The following is a 12,329-nucleotide window of genomic DNA, read 5'->3' on the forward strand; positions in this document are numbered from 1 at the left end:
GCCAGCATAAAAACAATCCAGCAAAAAGGCAAGCTTTGCATGTCCCAATTTAAACCACAGCATCCACATATTTCAGAAGTGGATAGAGAAATAGCATGACACACTACACCCTGGAGCAAAGAAAAACAAAAAAACAAATGCTTAAAAGTACACACTTCAAAAGCTATATTCAAAAGAAAGAAATTGAGGTTTCTTCCGTTAACAGCAAGTCAAAGTGTAACTTGCACCCATAAACCAATAAATTAATCTGCAAATGTCCAGATTAATTCTATTTTCAAGAACTGGGTTAGTGAATACTCCAATTGTTCTTTCAAATTTCCAAATTTAGTATAAAATTAGCACAATATGAAAACAAAACATGGAAGAAATCTAGGGAAGTAAATGGTACTTTGCTTTGGCATTTGCATGACAAAAGCAGTATCAGATAAGTCACAAGTCCATACCTCGCCGACAGCCTTGACTTTGTTTCCCAGTACTAACATTCCAATTGGGATACCTCTTAGGTTTGGACAGCTTCTGATGTTATGACCGGATGGCCCAGTTTTCACTACCTTGTAGAATCCTGGCCCACCCCTGAGTGCTGGGACTTCATGCTCTTGCATGGTCATTTCTTGTGTACAATGCACATTGAAGTCTTTTAACATATCCTCTGAATTTCCTAGCTGCTCCTGGAAAGGAAAACAAAGCAAAAAGATCTATCATACTGTCGAGGGTTAAATCTACAATCTAATAGCTTATTTTTATAAATCAAGGCTCAGTGTATGTGGAATATTGAGACTTAGGCTGGGGTCACACGAGCATGTTACGTCCGTAATGGACGGAACGTATTTCGGCCGCTAATCCCGGACCGAACACACTGCAGGGAGCCGGGCTCCTAGCATCATAGTTATGTACGACGCTAGGAGTCCCTGCCTTGCTGCAGGACAACTGTCCCGTACTGAAAACATGATTACAGTACGGGACAGTTGTCCTGCAGTGAGGCAGGGACTCCTAGCATCGTACATAACTAAGATGCTAGGAGCCCGGCTCCCTAGAGTGTTCGGTCCGGGATTAGCGGCCGAAATACGTTCCGTCCATTACGGACGTAACATGGTCGTGTGAATCCAGCCTTAGACTTCATCAAGATGTTATACTTAGAAATTATAGTAAATCTAAAAAGTTATTTAAAGTCCCAATATAAGCCAAAACTGTTAATATCCACTTGCAACTTCAGATCCTACTACAAATGATCAATATTTCTATTTAACCTAAGTAGATGTATGTACACAATCTAATCATCCAGCTCATGAACACAACCTTACCATGCACTTCTAGAAGGATTGTCGTATTTGAAATAAAGTAAAATAGTTTGAATCTTTTTCAGGCCTTTAGCCACAAATACGGGCCTAACCATGGGTCTAATGACCTAAACGAACCACATCTCAGATGCCCATTATGCTCATCTAACACTAGCCTAAACCACAGAGGGCAGCAACAAGCAGTGATAGTGATATCATTTTAGTAAACTTAAATTTTGAACGTTGCAGCACTCGCATTACTTAGGCAGGACAGCAGTCTGGGAGATTTATGAGTTGCCACTCCCCCCACCGATGGACAACTTTCGCTCTATGCTCAGTAATAAGGAGAAAGCGGTCACCCACCGGCAGCTAGGCGGGGGGAGCTACAGCTCATGAATACGCCGGACTCCATTCTGCTAGCGCAATGCGAGTGCTGCAATATTTAAAGTGTAAGTTAACAAAAACACGGAAGTATCTCTCGCAAGTGACATCCCACTGAAATCAGTGTGTTACTACGTTATGCTGCCTTCAGAGGGCAGCATAAACTTGCTGACAGGTTAGCTTTAAATAGCTCAGATGTGTGCAGATTTACAAGGAACTGAAAAGAATTTGAAATGCTTCAGAATATAGTGTGTGTGTGTGTGTGTGTGTGAGCGAGTGAATGAGTGTGTGTGTGTGAGAGAGCGTGTGTGTGTGTGTGTGGGAGCGAGTGTGTGTGTGTGGGAGCGAGTGTGTGTGTGGGAGCGAGTGTGTGTGTGTGGGAGCGAGTGTGTGTGTGTGGGAGCGAGTGTGTGTGTGTGGAAGCAAGTGTGTGTGTGGGAGCGAGTGTGTGTGTGGGAGCGAGTGTGTGTGTGTGTGGGAGCGAGTGTGTGCGCGCGCATAAGTGTGTGAGAGCGAGTGTGTGAGAGCGAGTGTGTGAGAGCGAGCGAATGTGTGTGTGTGTGTGTGTGTGAGCGCGAGCGAATGAGTGTGTGAGAGCGAGTGTGTGTGAGAGCGAGTGTGTGTGAGAGCGAGTGTGTGTGAGAGCGAGTGTGTGTGAGAGCGAGTGTGTGTGAGAGCGAGTGTGTGTGAGAGCGAGTGTGTGTGAGAGCGAGTGTGTGTGAGAGCGAGTGTGTGTGTGTGCGCATGTGTGTGTGTGTGAAAGCGCAGGAGTGTGTGAAAGCGCAGGAGTGTGTGAAAGCGCAGGAGTGTGTGAAAGCGCAGGAGTGTGTGAAAGCGCAGGTGTGTGTGAAAGCGCAGGTGTGTGTGAAAGCGCAGGTGTGTGTGAAAGCTCAGGTGTGTGTGAAAGCTCAGGTGTGTGTGAAAGCGCAGGAGTGTGTAAGAGTGAGTTTGCAAGTGAGCGAGTGAATGAGTGTGTGTGTGTGTGTGTGTGTGTGTGTGAATGAGTGTGTGTGTGTAAGAGAGCGAGTGAATGAGTGTGAGTGTGCGTGTGGGAGGGAGCGAGTGCGTGTGTGAAAGCGCATGTGTGTAAGAGTGAGTGTGCAAGTGGCTGTCTAGTAGCCACTCTACAGCACAGTAGTACATGTCCTGTACTGTTCTTTACCTGGCCACAGTGACGCTTCATTCATCTGACAAAGTACTTGTAGGAACGTGATCTGACTATTTGGCCAGGATTAGGTCACATCAGAAAGACCAAATGTCACTACAGTATTGTGGTTTACAGAGGGCTGAGGCATTTAGGCCGCAGTGAGCAAAAGTCAAATCAATAATAAAAATATATAGGTGGGTTCTTTTTTTTTTACATATTTGTCCTTACTAAAGGGAAAAAAAATGTTAAGTTCCACTTTAAACCACTATCCTATCACAGATTTTATAGATTGAGTATAGCCATAACTTCTAAGGACAGTCAAACAGCGCTGTTGGATTATGGCTGAGGTATACAACTTTGTAATCTCTACCTCTTTTATGATATGTTTTTATAGAAAAGATAAGAGTGTAGATAGCTTTTGGCACTCTGGCAGGCGTTGCTTCCCCTTCATTGCATACACAGCGCCGCACTGTAAAACGTTGTCGCTTTAGTGGCTGTGCACAGTATTACAGCTTCATTCCGTTCAAGTGAATAGACGTGGCCCCTTCAAACAGCTGATCGAGAGGGGTGCCAAGAGTCAGACCCTCACTGATCAGAAAATGATTGTCTATTCTGAGGACAAGTCACGAATCTTACGTCACTGGGTAACCCCTTTAAAACCTAGAACACAGTAGGCAAGTATTACTATTGTTTTATGGGGTGTTAAGGTGTCAGTTACATACTAGTCCTTCTCAATGAATTACAATATCAATAAGTTAATTTCAGTAATTAAATTCAAAAAGTGAAACTCCTATTATATAGGTTTATTACACACAGTGATCTAATTCCAGCAATTTTTTTTATTTTAATGTTGATGATTATGACTAATGGTTAATGAAAACCCAAAATTTAGAGTCTCATAAAATCAGATTATATAAGCCCAATTTCAATAATGATTTTTAATACCGAAATGTAGGCCTACTGAAAAGTATGTACAGTATATGCCCTCAATACTTGGTCGGAGCTCCTTTTGCATGAATGCGGCGTGGTATGGAGGCGATCAGCCTGTGGCACTGCTGAGGTGTTATGGAACCCCAGGTTGCATTGATAGTGGCCTGCAGCTCGTCTGTATTGTTGGGTCTGGTGTCTCATCTTCCTCTTGACAATACCCTGTAGATTCTTTATGGGGTTTAGGTCAGGAGAATTTGCTGGCCAATCAAGCGCAGTGATACTGTGGTTATTAAACTAGGTATTGATACTTTTGCCAGTGTGGGCAGGTGCCAAGTCCTGCTGGAAAATGAAATCAGCACCTCCATAAAGCTGGTCAGCAGAGGGAAGCATGAAGTGCTCTAAAATTTCCTGGTAGACGCTGTGTTGACTCTGGACTTGATATAACACAGTGGACCAACACGGTCCAAAGTCCTGTTTACAGATGAAAGTAAATTTGGAAGTCTCGGTCCCAGAGACTGGAGGAAGAGTGGAGAGGCATCAATCCAAGTTGCTTGCCGTCCAGTGTGAAGTTTCCAGTTAGTGATGGTTTGGGGAGCTGTGTCATCTGCTGGTGTGATATCCACCAGGTATTGGTAGTTTTAGCACAGTGGGCAGGTGCCAAGTCCTGCTGGAAAATGAAATCGGCATCTCCATAAAGTTTGTCAGCAGAGGGAAGCATGAAGAGCTTTAAAATTTCATGGTAGACGGCTGCGTTGACTCTGGACTTGATATAACACAGTGGACCAACACCAGCAGATGACATGGCTCCCCAAACCATCACTAACTGGAAACTTCACACTGGAGAGCAAGCAACTTGGATTGATACCTCTCCACTCTTCCTCCAGTCTCTGGGACCTTGATTTCCAAATTAAATGCAAAATTTACAGGACTTTGGGCCGTGTTGGTCCACTGTGTTATATCAAGTCCAGAGTCAACACAGCCGTCTACCATGAAATTTTAAAGCTCTTCATACTTCCCTCTGCTGACAAACTTTATGCAGATGCTGATTTCATTTTCCAGCAGGACTTGGCACCTGCCCACACTGCCACAAGTACCAATACCTGGTTTAATAACCACAGTATCACTGTGCTTGATTGGGCAGCAAACTCGCCTGACCTAAACCCCATAGAGAATCTATGGGGTATTGTCAAGAGAAAGACGAGACACACCAGACCCAACAATACAGACGAGCTGAAGGCCGCTATCAATGCAACCTGGGCTTCCATAACACCTCAGCAGTGCCACAGGCTGATCGCCTCCATGCCACGCCGCATTGATGCAGTAATTCATGCAAAAGGAGCCCCGACCAAGTATTGAGTGCATATACTGTACGTACTATTCAGTAGCCGAAAGTTTTCAAAATAATTTTTGAAATTGGGCTTATATAATATTCTAATTTTCTGAGACACTAAATTTTGGGTTTTCATTAACGGTTAACCATAATCATCAACATTAAAAGAAAAAAATGCTGGAAATAGATCACGGTGTGTAATGAACCTATATAATATATGAGATTCACTTTTTGAATTTAATTACTGAAATAAATTAACTTTTTGACGATATTCTAATTCATTGAGAAGGACTAGTATAGTATGTATTAAATAAAAAAAAAAACTATAAACATTTGTACCCTGTCACAGTACTGGATTGTGGTTGCCAGCGTTATAGTCCGATCCAGAACATTAATTTACATGGGACGGGTGGGAGGGGGTTAATCAAAGTAATAGTATACAGATATCAAGTTGGCACGGATATATATGGCATATTCCGACTTCCCAGGTGTTAACTGAGTGCATGATGTTCTTGCTGCCTAACCAGAAACTCCTACAAAGAAAGGACACAAGGTTCTATTTGTAAGGCTTTCAGAAATCTGGTGACTGTACAGTAGGTAAAACCTGCACGACCCAGATGTGAAAAAAAATCCCCTACTATAGGATTGGTTTAGACAATACAGGTCTGCAGAAATGCTGCCAGACATACGTGAATGCTTATTGCATGCAGATAAAATTAAAACTGCTAGAATCTTCAAAATATATCTCTTGTAACGGGCTTCAGCTTCATCATTTACTGTATTTCCCACCAGGTAGGACCCCTACTTTTACCCTTAGACCATTAGGAAGTTAAAGTGTAACTAAACTTTCAAAAACCTTCAGACATGTCAGAAGTTTTGATCGGTGTGGGTCCAAGCACTGAGAGCCTATGGTGAGGGTCCGAACACTATAAGGGTATGTTCACACGGCTTAGCAAAACACGTCTGAAAATACAGAGCTGTTTTCAGGCGAAAACAGCTCCTGATTTTCTGACGTTTTTTGCTACGTATTTTACGGCCGTTATTGGAGCTGTTTTTCAATGGAGTCAATGAAAAACGGCTCCAAAAACATCCCAAGAAGTGACATGCACTTTTTTCGCGGACGTCTTTTTACGTTACACCTCGTGGGAACAGAACACCGTAAAACCCATTGCAAGCAATGGGCAGATGTTTGTAGGCGTATTAGGGGCATTTTTTCAGGCGTAATTCGAGGCGTAAAACGCCCGAATTAAGTCTGAAAACAGTGCGTGTAAACATACCCTTAGCCGTACACCAATTGCTCAGCTTTGAGAAAAGCTGATCAGAAACTAAGCGGATCAGCGCTCTGTTTTAGCGATCCATGGGGGTCTCACTGCTCAGACACCCACCAATCAAAATATCAGACATGTCTCTATGACACGTCAGAAGTTTTAAAAAAAAAAAAGTTTAGTTACCCTTCAACCTCTCGTCTACCTCTCTAGAACTACCGTGTCTTCTACCTTCGACCACCAGGGAATAAAACATGAATCCGCTCTTCTACAATTGACCACAAAGAAATTCGGTGCTATCCTAGAGCACCCAAGTTAGTGACACTAAATCCTCTACTTTCTTAGACAAAAGAAGTTTTAGTTAGTATGACTTTTTTCTTACTTTAGTACATTCTAGTCAGTTGCGTCTTCTAGTCCGAAAAATATGGTAATTATGTATACAACAACTGGCGTGATTTACTTTGCCCAATACCCATGCATGTAGAAGAATTATACTGGCAGAAAGTTGTTGAAGCACTGAATTAGGGAACAAATGCATAAAATAGCAGGTTTATACTAAACATTCTTCGTCACACTACTTTATGTTCACAGTCTGCTTAGCCATAATTTTCCAAACAGTCGGTTTAAATCGGAGGGGACAGGTGAGATGTGGATACATTATGTTACAGACATTGTAGATCAAGTCAGGTTGATATTTAATTTCTTTTTTTGTATGGCTAAGGGTGGTAGTCTGCAAATGAAGTGTCATTGGTATTCATTTATTTATCTGTATATCGGACCTCATTGCATAGGTTTTGTTTTTCTTTTTAGATTGTATATATTTGTAAAAGTTTGCTAACCAATATGCAACAAACATATCTGCCCTTAATTATATTTTGTTACCTATTTTCCATGTTGATTCCCAATGCAATTTTTTTCACTTTTTCTGTATTCTTCCTTTCACTTATTAGTAAGAATTTTATTCTTGTAATATAATTTGTATTAAATGGAATAAAAAAACAAAATAAAAATCGCGCCTTCGTGGGCGATTTCAGTCCTTGAATATAGTAAATACAACCGTTCTTAACCTAAGAAATGCGTATAGCTTTTATCTACATCATTTGGAGCTACCCATACAAAAGTAAAGTGTATTGAATGCACAGGGATGGCAGCTCAATGCATGTATATAGAGCATAACTGAAAGGTCAATAAAACGCTTAGTATTTGTACTGAAATAACATCAGTTGCTGCATGTATGCGTCCATCTCCTCATGTTAAAAGTTGGCTAGATTTTTGACCGCTTTTATCTTTTTCAGATTGTATTTAAAACATTGCAGCGATGGAAGAAAGGAGTTGGGCGTATGCATTGAAAAAAAATAATAAATCCGCTATTGTCTTTTGTACATCTTTCATCACACTATTTAAATAACATGTTTAGTTGATTTTTTGTATACAGGTCGTTATGATTGTGGCAATACCATGTGTAATTTTTTTAAATATTTTTAAACACTATTGCAAAATAAAATCACTTATCGAAAAATATATCTATATTTTTTTTTTAATAAACTTTATTTTATAATTTTTTTTATTAATGCCTTAGGCCTCATGCACATGGCCGTATTAGGTCCGTGATATAAACATGTTGTAATCATGTTTTCAGTACGGGACAGTATTTCCACGGAGAGGCAGGGACTCCTGGCATCATACTTAACTATGATGCTAGGAACTCCGGCTCCCTGAACAGTGTTCGGTCTGGGAAATGTGGCCAAATACGGTCCGTATATCACAAATCATATATCAGTGTATGACGCTGACCAATCAGCGTTTTACACTCCTCATTGTTCCAGCGTGATTGTGCAGTGAAAAAAGCCGGGCTGGAACAATGAGAAGTGTATGACGCCGATTGGTCGCTGATTGGTCAGCGTCATACACTTCTCTGTACAACGCCCAGTTGGTAAAAAGTAAAAACACGCCCAGTTGTCTATTAGGAAACTAATTAGCATAAATCTAAAATTGTTTATAACTTGCTCAATCATTAAGTATTTATTCATAAATTAATACAAAAATTAAAGGTGCCATCCAGCAGTGGACATTGATGGCATATCGATAGCGTATGCCATCAATGTCTGGTAGACGTCTCCTATCTAAATCCTACTTTTCCATAGAATTCAGGTGTGCCAGCACATGGCAAAGTGTCCCATTGGTTGCATGGTTACTTAAAGAGGCTTCGATTCCGATTCCGTTCCGTGTTGCCGTTTTTAACGGCCAATTTTGCATCAGTTTTTTTCCCTGTCCGTTTTAAAAATCGGATGAATTTTAATTTGTAAATTTTTGCCACACACTTCCCTCTGTAGATAGTGCCACACAGGCCCCCTGCAGGTAGTGCCACACAGGCCCCCTGCAGGTAGTGCCACACAGCACCCCCCCATAGGTGGCACCCCCCCCCCTACCTGTCTGTAGATAGTGCCACCGTTCCAGGAGAAGTCCCTGACTTAAATTTCCTTCAGAAGTGCCTGACGTCACTGTGTCCATATATGGACAGTGAAGCCAGGGACTTCTCCTGGAGCGGAATCCACGGCCACATCGCCGGGGATTACACTTCAGAAGTCCCTGACTACACGGTGTCCATATACAGTGAAGGAAATAAGTATTTGATCCCTTGCTGATTTTGTAAGTTTGCCCACTGTCAAAGTCATGAACAGTCTAGAATTTTTAGGCTAGGTTAATTTTACCAGTGAGAGATAGATTATATTTAAAAAAAAGCAGAAAATCACATAGTCAAAATTATATATATTTATTTGCATTGTGCAGAGAGAAATAAGTATTAGATCCCCTACCAACCATTAAGAGTTCAGCCTCCTCCAGACCAGTTACACGCTACAAATCAACTTGGTGCCTGCATTAAAGACAGCTGTCTTAAATGGTCACCTGTATAAAAGACTCCTGTCCACATACTCAATTAATCAGTCTGACTCTAACCTCTACAACATGGGCAAGACCAAAGAGCTTTCTAAGGATGTCAGGGACAAGATCATAGACCTGCACAAGGCTGGAATGGGCTACAAAACCATAAGTAAGACGCTGGGTGAGAAGGAGACAACTGTTGGTGCAATAGTAAGAAAATGGAAGACATACAAAATGGCTGTCAATCGACATCGATCTGGGGCTCCATGCAAAATCTCACCTCGTGGGGTATCCTTGATCCTGAGGAAGGTGAGAGCTCAGCCGAAAACTACACGGGGGGAACTTGTAAATGATCTCAAGGCAGCTGGGACCACAGTCACCAAGAAAACCATTGGTAACACATTACGCCATAATGGATTAAAATACTGCAGTGCCCGCAAGGTCCCCCTGCTCAAGAAGGCACATGTACAGGCCCATCTGAAGTTTGCAAATGAACATCTGGATGATTCTGAGAGTGATTGGGACAAGGTGCTGTGGTCAGATGAGACTAAAATTTAGCTCTTTGGCATTAACTCAACTCGCCGTTTTTGGAGGAAGAGAAATGCTGCCTATGACCCAAAGAACACCATCCCCACTGTCAAGCATGGAGGTGGAAACATTATGTTTTGGGGGTGTTTCTCTGCTAAGGGCACAGGACTACTTCACCGCATCAATGGGAGAATGGATGGAGCCATGTACCGTCAAATCCTGAGTGACAACCTCCTTCCCTCCACCAGGACATTAAAAATGGCTCATGGCTGGGTCTTCCAGCATGACAATGACCCGAAACATACAGCCAAGGCAACAAAGGAGTGGCTCAAAAAGAAGGACATTAAGGTCATGGAGTGGCCTAGCCAGTCTCCAGACCTTAATCCCATCGAAAACTTATGGAGGGAGCTGAAGATCCGAGTTGCCAAGCGACAGCCTCGAAATCTTAATGATTTACAGATGATCTGCAAAGAGTGGGCCAAAATTCCATCTAACATGTGTGCAAACCTCATCATCAACTATAAAAAACGTCTAACTGCTGTGCTTGCCAACAAGGGTTTTGCCACCAAGTATTAGGTCTTGTTTGCCAAAGGGATCAAATACTTATTTCTCTGTGCACAATGCAAATAAATATATATAATTTTGACTGTGATTTTCTGTTTTTTTTTTAAAATATAATCTATCTCTCACTGGTAAAATTATCCTAGCCTAAAAATTCTAGACTGTTCATGTCTTTGACAGTGGGCAAACTTACAAAATCAGCAAGGGATCAAATACTTATTTCCTTCACTGTATGGACACCGTGAAGTCAGGGACTTCTGCTAAAGCGGAAATCCCCAATCCCCGGCCACAGCGTTGCCGAAGCTTTGGCCGGGGATTCCGCTCCTACAGGGAGGAAAAAAGAATAGCCTCCTCCTCACATGCAATTCGCACTGTGGGGAGGAGAGAGCGCGAGAGACGGAAGACACAGCCGTCACTTGGAGCACATTCAAGTGATAGCCGTGTATTACCCTGCCCCTAGACTTCTATGGGAGCCGGGCTGCCGGGAGAACGGCCGAAAATAGGGCATGTCCCATTTTTTGACGGCCAGGTTTCCAGGGCATCAAAAAAATCAGTCGTGTGAATAGCCCATTTAGGGGTCTATTGTTCCTACTTCAGCCGTGTGACGGACGTTTTTTGAACGACCGTCACACAGCCGGGAGACCCTGTCGTGTGCATAAGGGCTTAGGTCTGTATGGGGTTTTATCCTCTGAAAGTAAACAAGACTGTTTTCATTCACTGGTGCGCAGACATCTTAAATATACAGTAGAATTGAAACCATAATACTTTTACATGAACCACGTTTTTATGCAACATACACAAAAAAAATAACAAAATTATATATATATATATATATATATATATATAATCTATCTATAATGCACAACACTGGGATAGGACAGCAGAATAAAATTTGAAGTAATAGCAAACAAATATTGATGAAGCATAGCATGAAAGAATATAAGACTGATGACAGTAGGAATACAGAACTCACCTGAGGAAAAAAGGTTTTAGAAGTCCAAGATAAAATGTCCAAATCCCTGGTGTCTTGGCTAGCATAAAAGATATTCTGAGTAGCAGAAGTTTAGAAAGAAAATATTGACAGAAAAAATTGGGAAGGAGCAGCAGAGTACACAAAACATCATTAATGCAAAAACAGAGAATAGAAGACTCAATATATTCTGGAGTATATAAAATTTTGTTTAGTCAAGACTAAAAGAGTGGAATCAAATGCAATACAGGTTAGATAAACGGAAGCGATGTAGTGTGTCATGCCATTTTATAGAGAGCTCATAGTAGATTTACATAAGATTGATAATGTAATACTACATATGTTTGAAGGTAAATTGAGTAAAGCAATACTATGGGCAAAATGAATACACGGTTTCATGCCTAGAACAGGGCCTGCAGGAGTGGTGCATGACAGGGATTTCTTTTTTGAATACATGAATCATGTACCGACCTCTCGGGCCTTGCACTAGGCATAAAACAGGGTATAGAACAGTTTTGCCTGGAGTGTTCCTTTAACTGCCAGTTAAGGATAAACCACCACAAAATTTAAACAACCTTTTCAAGGCAACATTTTTGGTTCCCTTTCTTTCCACACGTAAGCAAAAATATAACCGGAAGAAAATATTTGGTGAAATTGTTTGGATAAACATTAATAAGGATTACATAGAATATACATGCACTCATCGAATAATTATCTAACTTGTATCAATTGGAGTTATGCGTAGAATGGGTGAGTTTACTGAATTACTCTGAATGGTGTGTGTGGGGTGCACACCAATGTGAACAGAGCCTGAATCTTGAATACACAGCTCATGAGTTTGCATACAGACTGTTGACTAAACTGATAAATCCTAGCATAGTAGAAAAACAAATCTTTCTACTGTCCTGGACGGCATGCTAAGGCCCCATGCGCACGACCGTAAAAACTCTTCGTAATTGCGGACCGTAATACAGTCCGCAATTAAGGGCCCATTCAGTCCTAGTGGCCGTGGACACCTTTCCGTAGCTCTACGGATGGGTGTCCGTGCCGTAGAACC

The 12,329-nt window shown here is 41.7% G+C and overlaps 1 protein-coding gene across 15 annotated transcripts in view; it reads right to left on the minus strand.

The window, feature by feature from the left end:
• The window catches only part of MYCBP2 (MYC binding protein 2), a 291,950-nt gene that overhangs the window by 71,269 nt on the left and 208,352 nt on the right, over positions 1–12,329 (minus strand). For 10 of the 15 annotated variants that reach the window (XM_075852355.1, XM_075852366.1, XM_075852354.1 and 7 more), the window contains 2 exons: positions 11,276–11,350; positions 444–668 (listed from right to left, as the gene is read on the minus strand). The exons of 1 other annotated variant lie outside the window; for it this stretch is intronic. In XM_075852355.1, the coding sequence (XP_075708470.1) occupies positions 444–668; positions 11,276–11,350 (300 nt within the window). The remainder of the gene's footprint in view (positions 1–443; positions 669–11,275; positions 11,351–12,329) is intronic. 4 more of the 15 variants (XM_075852367.1, XM_075852365.1, XM_075852363.1 and 1 more) reach the window with 1 other exon arrangement.

Source organism: Rhinoderma darwinii, chromosome 2 (genome assembly GCF_050947455.1).
Source record: "Rhinoderma darwinii isolate aRhiDar2 chromosome 2, aRhiDar2.hap1, whole genome shotgun sequence".
Lineage (NCBI taxonomy): Eukaryota > Metazoa > Chordata > Amphibia > Anura > Rhinodermatidae > Rhinoderma > Rhinoderma darwinii.